This window comes from Taudactylus pleione, unplaced genomic scaffold, assembly GCF_031769625.1.
Source record: "Taudactylus pleione unplaced genomic scaffold, aTauple2 ptg000296l, whole genome shotgun sequence".
In the NCBI taxonomy this organism is placed as follows: Eukaryota; Metazoa; Chordata; class Amphibia; order Anura; family Myobatrachidae; genus Taudactylus; species Taudactylus pleione.
Window position 1 is genome coordinate 7,733,824 of NW_028284698.1, and position 12,142 is coordinate 7,745,965.

Below are 12,142 nucleotides of genomic sequence, written 5' to 3' on the forward strand. Positions count from 1 at the left end.
CCTTAAATGCCTCTGCCTGTCAATCACGCAGAAGTACAGAAGGGGCTGCTCGCGACTACGCAGGATTCATTCTACACACTCGCAGTATGGGTCCTGCGCACGCGCAGATTCCTGATACTCGGGAATCTGCAATCAGCAGTGCACTTCTGAATCAGCCCAATTATGTATGTTCAACCGGAGGACCACAAGATATATTGGTCCAATCTTTCCTCTGAGACATCACCTGAACTGCCAGTGATCTACACAATGATTGCATAGTGTGTGTGTCAGGTCTGGGTGTGTTTGTGTTCCCAGACTGGTAACTATGGTTGGAGTAGGAGGAAAGGCTGTCTGCAGAAAGCTCGATGGTCTTTTGAAGTTTCTGTGCAGGGACTGAGATAAAGATGACACAGTTGTAGTACAAGGTAATAGTGGAGGTGCAACTTGAAGGTGGATACAAGGAGTCCTAGATGCTCAGTAACTGTGCCACTGAGATTAGAGCTTAGATGAGAAGTCGGTCAGGAGCGGCAAAGCCTGGTTCTGGAGCAGAGACCAGTAGAAAACTAAGGGCCTGATTCAGAGTCGTCGCAAGTGGCAGCTCGTTCGCTCCGAGCGATGTTTGCCCAACTGCGCATGCGTACGGATCGTAATACGCATGCGCGAACCAGTCAGTGCGGCCGAAATTCATGTGCTCGCAAAATAGCGAATGCCTGCTAATTTGAGTGACAGAATGAGGCGTATGTGGGTGGTAACAGGGGAAGGTGCTTGAAAACGGGGAGTGGAGATCCGATCGCAGGCGTGCTTAAAGGTCAAAACGGGCGTTTTATGGGTGTGCATAATTAAAACAGCAGCGTCATTGACCACGTCACTGGGTTTTTTTTAAGCCAGAACTGCTCGCAAAATTGTGGTAGCAAAAAGCAACCACAAGAATAGCGAGCAGCTCATACACTGTTCGATGTACTCGATTAATCTAATAAATAGCGGACATGACGTAGGATGCGAGTGGCCAGGGGGCGTAGTTTCCCAAAAAACGAACGCAAGTTTTGTTCGCTCGTTCAGACCAAGAGGCGTGAACAGACCGCAAACAGCGATCGGTTCATTTGAATAGCCACCCCTATTTTCGGGACGAGCGAGCGCAAATAGCGACCGGCTCTGAATCAGGCCCTAAGCTAGGATAAGTACGTGACTTGGTGTGAACAAAGGGCCTGATTCAGAGCCGGACGCTCTGACAGAGCACTCGCTCTGAATCAGGGCCATCCCTCTGTTTTTAGAGCGGCCTCCTGGCCGCTCGCATAGCTATGGGTGACCACATACAGCTATAGTGAGCGGCCAGGAAGATGGTCGCGATGGTCTTGACCATCGGGCTTGCGACGAGACCCTTGTGGTAGGGTCTCGTTGCCGCAAGCCCTAGCGTGCTTTCGGCTCTACCAGAGCCCGAAAGCACTCCCACTGACATCACTTGTGATGTCAGTGGGGCCGGCCCCAGATGGTAGGCGTTCCCATGGGAGCGTCTCCGTCTGGCCAGCCACGTCCCCGGCAAGCCCACCAAAGGCTTGACCGTCGCTTTCCGGGTCTCGCGCATGCGCACGACGAAGCTGGCTCCGTCGTGCGCATGCACACTGGGCCAGCATCGACCCGCTTGCGAGCGCTCAGCGCTTGCGAGCAGGTCTGAATCAGGCCCAAAGTCTGTGGTACAGAGAACAAAGGGCCTGATTCAGGTTGGATCGCAAGGCTGCGTTCGCACGCACCCAGCTGCTGCGAAAATATGCTAATGAATGCATACGCACTGCCACCGCACCATATTATGAAGACGCCCAGCACTTCATAAAGACGCCCCCTTACCTTCACTCACATCCGTAATAATGTGCAAGATTGCGATAACATTGGACCAAGATGCAGAATAGTGGTAGACCTGACCCTCCCGCAAGAATTGATAAATTTCCTGCACCTGGTCAGTACTCAGGCTGCGTATGGGTTCGCTGTGGATAATTTATGCACGCCCCTGTTCAAACGCACTGAAATGCCTGCGTTCGCATGACCACCCCCCATCACCACCCACAAACGGCACTGCCTGCCAATCACTGAGTACTGGGTCTGCGTACTGCCTGCGATCGCATTCCCGATCGCAGCGCCTGGTTTGCACACGTGCACTGCATTTTATACGCATGCGCAGAATGCAAACATCGGCTGGCTGCGTGCGAATGTAGCCTTACGATCCAACCCAGAGTCTTTGGAAAAGGATTCTGGATGGGTTCCTGGTGTACTGAGAACCAGGTTGGGACTGATGATTTGGGAGTCTGGATAGCTAGGCAGGACTGGTACCCAAGGTACTGGGGGAGGGATTGGAGTCTATGTATCTGAAGCTGGATACCGGCCTGACACCAGTGGAACTGGACATTCGGCTGGTACCGGTAGAGCTGGGCACTGGACTGGCACTAGTAGATGTGGAGCTGGATACTAGGCTGGTACTGGTGGAACTGGACCAGTGGATCTGGACACCAGACTGGTGTCGGTGGAACTGGGCACTGGTGTGATGTTGGGTACCCAGCTAATGTATCATTTGGTGGGTCCCGGCGGAGGTGCCGGCATCGGCAAGTACGTACACAGTTGTTGAAGCTAGGAGCAACAGCGTGACAGTAGGGACCATGCTGCTTTCAGAAGCATGGCCCCCGCTGACGATATCGCCCGAGCATGCAGGTCCAATGGGCGATGTCGCTAACAATGCGCATTGTCTGATGTGGACAACCAGACGCCGGATTGGACGACTTATCATCTAGTGTGTATCCGGCTTGAGACCAGTGGATCTGGAATCAAGAGTAGTTAGATAAGTCTCAGAGAGTAAACGCTTGGGAGCACAGAAGGTCTGCTCACATTGTAGGCTGTGAGATTCGCTACACAGTGCTACAGGAAGTCCCTTTATAGGTAGAGATTGCTGTGGATTGGCTGTATTCCCTGTGAAGTCAGACACTAGGGGAGGTATTCAATTGTTTCACCCCCTTGCGCGCCCAACAATAGCTATTCAATTGATGCTCCTGTCGGGCACAGTCAGCTGCCGGCGCACCATTTCTGAAATGGGCAAAAAGTGACATGTTTGGCCGCCCAAACAGCACTTTTTCGTGATCGCGCCCATCACTTTAGTCGGAGGTAGCCGTTTTACACGGCTAAACCCAACCACTATAGGTGCAATCAGCGCGAAAATCAGCAACAAATAAATAGCGCCCTGCGATCTCCTGTCACTTTAGATGCGAGATCCGGACAGCGGAAACAATGGAATACCACCCTACGATTCCATTAATAGCGCAGCAGTCAGCTGACCTGAAAGAAGATGGCTGTACCCATGGTCAGGAGCTTGCGGGAACTTCCACATGGAGAACGCATGGGCTAGCCGCACTTACAATATGCAGGAGTCAGCAGGGAGACGGAGAAGCAGCAGCAGCAGTGGAGAGTGGCCAGTGATTCCCCAGCACATTGCGGAGAAGATCTGACAGCGCCTGGATAGGTAGGTGCCGGGGTCTGTGGCTGGGTTATTTGGAGGGCGGCATGACAGCGTGAACAGGAGACAAGATTAATTGTATACAATCCTCCGACAAGATATATCGTGCCGTCGTTTGGATGATTGCATAGTGTGTACACATTATATTGTTTGTTCTTGGATAAAGGGAAACTGGAACGACCATTGCATCTTTTCAACGTCATTCTGATGTGTACATGGCCTTACTGTTTATCAGCTATTCCCTTTTCCAATTAGATTGTAAGTTTTCTAAAGGGCTATGTCTACACTTTGTTTTCATGAACAGTACTTGCAAAAGTATTCAAACTCTAAAAAGTCAAAAGATTTATCTGTATTACAAATGACACTTACACAGATTGTTCAAGACAAAATCTTTATTTAAACCAGTAGGCTCTAAACCACTTACCTGGCATTGTAACATGGTATGCAACTACAGGCAGACGGGCTTTCCCTGCCGTGGACGCATCCCATGCAGCCGCAGGCTTTGCTCCTCCTCTGGCTATCTCAGCATACTCACTGAGTCAGAGGAAGTGATTTGCTGTTCCTTTAAGAGGCCAGTCTGTTATGTCAGCTGCCAGTGTTAACACCGACATCACGTGTCCCTTGTGCACCCCAGAATTTCTTGCAAATGGCATTCTGCAACAACGGGCATACAAAAGTGCTTGGAGTGGAATGGAAGTTCCCGTCTGTGAACGCTAAATGATGAACTGTGAACTCAGACAGGCTGATGTGTAATCATTACCCCATCAGTGCTGAAGTGCAGAGGTGTCGCCGGGTGTGATGACAACCGGTGAGGCACTTACCAGCCTCTCACGCGCAAGGGGACATGGCCTTGTGCCAATGAGGACACGCCCACTGATGTGTGCTGATTTGGTGGTGTGACCATGTGACACGCCCCTGTCCTCGTCATGCTGGGGGCTTGCCTATTGCTCCGGGAGTTGCTGGGAAGCCCCCAGCCTCTCTCAACAGTTTGGATGATGCATGCATGTGCAAATTGTCCTTCATCGCTGCAGCGATGTTTGGTGACACCATCCGAGGGGGTGACACCAAAATAGCAGAGCAGCTCTGCTATTTTTGTGTAACACCTTTGGAGGATGTTACCTGGTGCAGCTCATACCCCCTGCATCTTTTCTATTTTTTGTTTTTACTTGTTTGACTGAAAAGTGTATAGAAATAATATAGCCCATCAAGGCATACCATTTAAAAAAAATAGACAACCATCTGCATCTAATGAAGAGCCCTCTTTGTTTATTGATATCAGGATGGAGGAGATCTGGGCAGTAGAACCTAAACCTCCTATTTCTAGACTTCTTAACCTCCTGGGTCTGAGTAAGAACAGATATAGGTGGGGGGGACGGAGGAAACTTTTAGTTAAATTTCCCACCCTATTTGAACCCCCACAATGCTTAGGACGAGTCCAACTGGTCCTTAGAAGTGAAGGCATACCTCCGAACATTATGTAGGATGGGGATGGAACTTTTGTGCTCGTGCCTTCGGCACTCGTCCAGAAATAGGCATGGTCTCATGATGCGCGAGGCCAACCCCCTGGTGCGCACATCTTGTGGTGTGATTGCACATCATACCCCTGTTCATGTCATGCTGGGGGGCTGCCATGCACTCTGGGAGCTGCTGGGCAGCCCCCAGCCTCTCCCAACAGTGTGGATAAAGTGCATCATTCATTCATGGCTTCTCTGCTATGCAGAGCAGGGGTGTCCGAGTGCCCCCCCAACCGTGCCCCTGCCGGTGGGACACTGAGGCCTGCGGGTGGGACAGTCTTTGAAAAGCGGGACTGTCAAGCTGAAATCAGGACGGTTGGGAAGTATGGTGAAGGGGTTAAAATGTTGACCTGTATAACACCCTTCACCATACCTCCCAACCGTCCCCGATTTCAGCGTGTCTCACTTTTCGGGCATTTTCCCATCAACAGGCGTCAGTGTCCCGAGGGCAGGAGGAAGGTTGGGGGCACTCTGTCACTACTGCGATGATGTGTGTCATACAGGCTGTATTGGCAGTCACACGGCAGGAAGCTCATCCTGACCATTTAGCACTCAGGCCAGGGCATCTAGCCTGGAGCAGCAGGGGTGATGCACGCTACACATGACATGAAACCTGAGGGCCCTAGTGCCAACAGATGCTTGTTCATTACACAAATGCCTTTACTGGATCCAGTTGTTGTTTATGAACTTTTTTCCTGCATCATGGGACAATTTGAAAAAAAAAAAACTAGCAACTGTGGCCACAATAATTGGTACACAATAAATAAATGTCCCTGAAAGCATTTTTATGAAGTTTAATAATTACTTATTTCACAATTGGCTCTAAAGTATAAATTTCCCGTATTCTTGATGAATCCATGGTGTATCTACTACAGCTCACAATATTTATTTAACGCACTTGCACCATAGTAACCACAACCAATATAGTACTACTGATACCGTACAGAAACGGAAGGAGATCTATCTCATTCCGTAATGGATGAGCTGAGCATGGTCCAGTAGCGTACAGGAACACAGGAACTCAGGATGATAATGATAATGATGATCAGACGTGACACAGACGTGACCCCTCCGCCCACACTACTGCCTGAACACGCTTCATTGACTCACCCACTTGTCAGTTTCCTCTGATCCCACCCACCTTACACTTCTCTGGAGGCGTGGCTCCTGTCACACCTGACAGCCGTATTAGCAAATGCCGGTGCGCTTAGTTATCCCGCCCCCCACCTCGCACCAATCGGAGTTGTCCTTATGACCGAGTCTTCTCAGTGTTAAGGTGACCTGTGCTGGGTGAACAGTGCTATTGCTATTTGAGAGAGTTTATCTAGAGCAACTGCTGCAGCAAACATGTCTCTATCTAACAAGCTTACCCTGGACAAGGTGGATGTGAAGGGGAAGAGGGTGGTGATGAGGTGAGAGAGGCTGCGGCCTTACTGCTGTCTGTGTGTAATGGGCAGGATTGCATCCATGTGAAGTTACTGGTGTAATGCGATTACATGCCCTGTAAGTAGCTGTAGGCTGTGCTCTGCCATACATGCTTCCATGTCCTCTATGTGGGTGTGACTGCAGCATCCCTAGCTAGTGGCTGCCTGCAGTACTTGCATAGAGCTCTATCTATCTATCTACAGGAGGCTGGATAATGTATTTAGCATCAGGTTTTTAAAATAATCTTTCAAAATATATAGTTTAGATTGATGTAGTTATTTAAAAAAAAATGTATTTGCTTATCCCCACAACCCTTTTTATATTTTTTTTGGAGAGTGGAAAGGGTTAGGTAACTCCTTGAAGGTTACTACCGGCAGTCGCATTACCCCTCATGTTCCTTTTTATATGATCCATTTCATTACCAATTACAATGGTCCAGCCAAAATTTTCAATGCATGTTATCGAGGAATGATTGTTATGCTGGGATGTAGTCCCCATCCCGGTGCTCAGGATCCTGGTGGTTGGAATACCAGCTCCAGAATCCTGATGGTCATCATCAGTCTTTGTTTAAATCGCAGTGATCTTGATGATGATTAATCAGATAAATTGATTAAACTGACAATAATGCTTGTCTACTGTCCTAAATATTTTTAAAAGTGTGAACTATTAGTGTATGTGTATGTGTGTGTATATATAATATATATATTATTATTTTTTTTTTTTTTCCAAAACAACCTGAGCGTTGATTCTGCCAGTAGCATTGCTGGTACATTAAAGAATCCCCTAATAAATGCTGGTACTATACACCAGTGAGGTTTTCCCGTGACTTCCCCTCTGCCTTGCCAATCTGTTGGAGAAACTGCTGCATCTGGGGTACCCTAGTTCATATTTGGTGGAGTTGTCCTATACTTACCCCTTATGGTGCATACACACGGTCAGATTTTTCTTCAGATCTGAACGATAACTATTTAAAAAAATAGTTCAATCGTTCGTATCTGAAGGCAAATCTGACATGTCTGTCAGATGAACGATGCGCGTTCCCTATTGTCAGATAACGATATCTGACATCTGATGTGTTTGCAGTCAGACTTGGACGATTCCATTCATTTTAATGCAGTTAAAAATCGTTCAAATTGTTCAAATCTTTGGTAAAATCGTTCATCTGACAAATCTGACTGAGTGTATGCACCATTACAGCAGTCCATTACCTCCTGAATAGCTTACTTGAGTCATTGTAATTTTATGCTTACCCACCCCAGCAAACTGCATCAAATTGGCATCCCTCATTTTAGTTACTGCTGAAAGTCTTGTCGCAAGAAGTAAGGATCAATAAGGGTTGAGGTAACTATGTTTAAAAATCGGGCAGACTAGATGGGCCAAGTGGTACTTATCTGCCATCAAATTCTATGTTTCTATGTAACCCTCTTCCTCCATCCTTCTCTGACCTGAATGGCCAAATACTTGTATGGCATATTGCAACTACAGTATGGAAAGCATCACCTTTTACCTACATGATAGGTGTCATATGTTTGCCCAGGTCAGGACTCCTTGGGTACCCCTCCGCCTTTTCTCCCTGCACCTAGTGACTCCATTTGACCCATGCACGATGTGAGGAAAGGTCTCACCTTCAGCTATTGCTCTTCACTTTTTCTTTTTTCCTCACTTTACTACTTTCTCCACCACATGTGGCGCCTTAGTGCATTTCTCTGTTGGAGTGTCTGAGTTAATTTGTTTGAATTGTTTCATGGTTATGTAGGTATAAACGATACCCAGGTTTGTTTAACTTTGTATTTTGTTCCTGCTGCAAAATGGCTCAGTTATTTATTTTTTTCTGGTTCTGCAATTTTTACTCCTTTCTAGTTAGTGCTCAAAATAAAGAATTATTAATAAAAATAAAAAAACTTGAGCTGAATTAATTTATTTTAATTAAACTCATGATCTTTTCTTTCCTGTTTGGTAGTGCTGTAGCTGAAAGGGAGTCATGCTGACAAATATTAAAAGAATGATAAGCTATCTTAGCAGTTAATAGTCCTATGTCCAGGCGGGGATGTAGTCAGCATCCCAGTGTGCGGGAGGCAGGCGGTCTAAATACTGGCGCCGAAATGCCGACGGCAGTATACCGACCGACTGCATCCCAAAGGTTAGTATCGCCAGTTAGGAGATGATTTATAGGGTGCGTGTTTAGTGTTGGGCACTGGGGGGAGGGTTAGAGTTAGGCATTGGGGAGGTTAGGTTTAAGCACTAGGTCAGGGTTAGACTTGCCTTGTTTCCTGATGGGTGTCTGTATTCTGGCGGGATGCTGCTGTCTGTATTCTGGCCAGTGGCATCCTGACCGCCGGCAATTCCTACCTAACCCGTCCAGGCACCTTTATTGCTCTGTTTCGTCCCTTTCCTGATGTTTGCACAGGGGATTATTTTGCCCCATTTAACATCTTGAAGATTTGTACAGGAGCATAATCTGAACCTGTAGGAGAATTGTCATATATTTTATTCTGTGAAGGGCACACACACGATGGAAAAATTGGTAAGAAAACCAATGCACCACTGTACTGGTTGTGTGTGTTAATGCGTAATAGAGACGTTCTGTGGCATTACCCTTTATTTTCCAATTATAGAAAGTGAACAACTGACTTGTATTGTCTTATTTTTAACATACTTTTCATGCGTGTGTGGGAAGTGTAAAAGAAGAGGATTGGACCATTTAGGGAGCGAGATTGCTAAAGAGCATGTTATTTCCCATGCATGGGGAAGTTTGATTATATTATATTATTTAAATTAATTTATTTTTGTTTGTGTCAGTGAGCATTGACACCCCCTCCCCCATGGATTGTACCACTGCAATACAGCAGATGCTTGGTCCTGTCAGGAATTTCATGATGCTTATCTTTGGCATCATTCTGATCACTAAAATAACATGTAAGGAATGATGGGAGGAGTGGCATAATGTGATATGTGGCAGTGGTCTCCTATATCATGTCCTTATATACTTTTCAGTTGAAAATGTCGTTTTTTTTTTTTATAGTGAACAGTTTACAACTTTTTGTACATCCATTTATGATTTAAGCTGCTTCAATAGGCTGCTTCTTTAAAAATGTAAGTTAACTTCAGTAATAGTACGAGAATCTGTCTTCTGGCAGACTCTTACATTTATATTTTAATTTGTGGTATTTGTACCTTATGTTAAGCCATTCTTATTACTATAGGTTGCTGGCTACACGTGGGTATTCTATTTTGCCATACTTATGAATGTTATGGTACTAACTGTCCATGCCTTTGTGCTGTAAGACATGTATTTCCATAGGAACAGGTGTGTTTTATGGTGAGACTAATTTTATGATAGCCTGAGGTTAAAGTCCAATTTAATTTTCCAGACTAGGAGTTGTATTCAATTTGAGCGGACCCGCGATACTTTTCCGCCTACAAAACACGCGATGTAAGCGTAAAGTCCGGGAGGCGAAAAAGTATCGCGCGCGTTCTTGCTTATCCCCGTTTTCAATTTGAAAGTAGGCGAAAACGGAACCCGGCGACACTTAAACAAGCGGAAAGTACTGTCAGATTTGTGGAAATCAGCCTGACTCGCCCCAAAAGATGCTCTGACATGGGGGTTCTCTGATACCTTCAACAAGCCAAATCGGGGGGGTATTTGGTGTTTTTAAACGGGCTCAATAGCGTCTTTCTATACGTGGTGAAGAATAGTATTCTGAAGTTTATTTTGCAGAAAATAACTTATCCCAGCAAATTTTGCTTTAAAATGGGGGCCAGCATATTTGAAAGTTGCTAAAGTTAAGTTTTAAAACAACTTGAAAAATCCACCTGCCGCAAGCCCCTGCAATGAAAAAAATACTTGCGAACCCCAAACCCCCCCCGAGTCAAGTTCGCTAGTTTTTAACTTTGTCCTCCAACATTTTGTCTTTTTTTGCCCCCAAATTCAAAGTGATTTTTTTGGGGTGTGTTTTTTTTTTGACGCAGTTTACCTTTTGGGGGACTGTCTGAAGGCTGCACGGGGGTTTCCGCAACGTTGCACCCCAAAACCCCAATTCTGCACTTTTTTCCGCCTGCTATTCAAAGGCGAAACATTACATTGCATTGACAGAATAGGCGGAAAGTCTTTCAAATTGAATACGGCGATACTTTTCCGCCTGGCGAAATTGCGTAATCGGCAAAAAGTTTCCGCCAAAAATACTCAAACTGCTTTTCGCCTCAAATTGAATACTGGCCTATTCTGGGAATTACTGACTTAGGTACACATACCACATGCAGGTTGTCAAGTAGAGGACAGAACACAATACAGTGTTTAAGCTGCTGTAACCTAGCAGGCAGGGCATGGTTACCTCGTGAATTATTTAATCCTGTGTATGCTTTTTCCTGTGCGACGCTGTATTTTTGCCACAGAGCCCTGACTTCCGTTGTAGGAGCTGAGTCACAGTGCAGCATTTTTGAGAAATAGTCCATGTTCCTTTAGTAACCTGTCTCTAGCATGTAAATTTGTTCCACAAGGCCAGGACTCTTTTTTTACTATAAAAACAAGTTTTAAAGAAACTCTGTACTAGATGTAGTCACATTAGTATGTGTAATGTACTTTACTGCAGTTTTTAAAGGGGCCCATACATCTAGCTGCTATCGCTGCAATTCCACATTCTGCTGATGGCAAGGTCAGGGACTCTGGGAAACTTCAACACGTTGAAAATCCTAGATTTGACGATCACGACCAAAAAATGTCTAGGATCGGTGAGATTTGTAACAGGCATTACTTTTAATCGATGGATGGCTGTGAATCGCAGAATAGAAAAGCACTGATGTATGCTCTGCTTTATGGTCTGATTTTAGATTTGCCCACAAGTTCACTTTGCGGATGAATTTCATGATCATTGGGAACTGCTCAAGCGTTGGAGCTAGGCTTGCATATCTACTAGCGATTCAGAGTCATTCGCCTCTTACTTGCGACTGAATAGGGTAGATGTGCATCAGTAGGGCGTTTGCATGTAGGATAAGTGGGCCATGGGCATGTAGATGGAATTACGAGGTATTCGGAGGTGACCATACGCATAGTTTGGTCTGAATTCAGACCGATCTATTGCACCAGGGATAGGACAGTTGCAAATGTCCACTGATAACTTCTATTTTCCTAAGTAGATGTATGGGGGCTGGGCGGCCGCATAGAATTGGTCAACTATGAGTACTCTGCAGATCTGTACTTTTATTTCTGAGTGCGCCATGTGGCTGCATCCGCCGCTGACCTGCATGTGACTCCGAATCGGCCCATAAATGTGTAGCTGGTATGCCAAATATAGGTGCAAATATCGGCTGAAGTGATGGAGCTGATGCCTATTTGTGACAAATTGCTGAGTATAACCAATGTAAATGATCACAGCACGATTCTTGTATCTGTAGACTCAATTATTTGCTGAGGTGCTGTGTATGTAATTCTAAAACTTCTCATCTGCTGAAAAGGACTTATTACTGTAGATTCTAGGTTGGAGTCCTTTTAGTGATTATTCTAGTGATCATTGATATTGCAGCCACCTTATGAATGAAATACAGCAATTGTAACAAATTCATTATTTCCATGTTTAAATAGGATATCAGCTCAGTATGTATACAGTGATTCATTCAGAGGCTGCTTTCCTGGCACAGCGCTCTGGAGCTGTTGTATGCTCCTCTCTCCAGGACACTGAAACGGGGAGATTTTGGGGTGGGTGAAAACCCTTTAAAGGTGTAGCCATGGTCTTCT

The 12,142-nt window shown here is 45.8% G+C and overlaps 1 protein-coding gene across 1 annotated transcript in view; it reads left to right on the forward strand.

Annotated features, from left to right (window-relative positions):
- The first annotated feature begins 6,208 nt into the window (after positions 1–6,208).
- The window catches only part of LOC148511698 (phosphoglycerate kinase), a 44,130-nt gene continuing 38,196 nt past the window's right edge, over positions 6,209–12,142 (forward strand). The window contains exon 1 of the mRNA XM_088482910.1: positions 6,209–6,398. Within this exon, the coding sequence (XP_088339036.1) occupies positions 6,334–6,398 (65 nt within the window). The 5' untranslated portion in view covers positions 6,209–6,333. The remainder of the gene's footprint in view (positions 6,399–12,142) is intronic.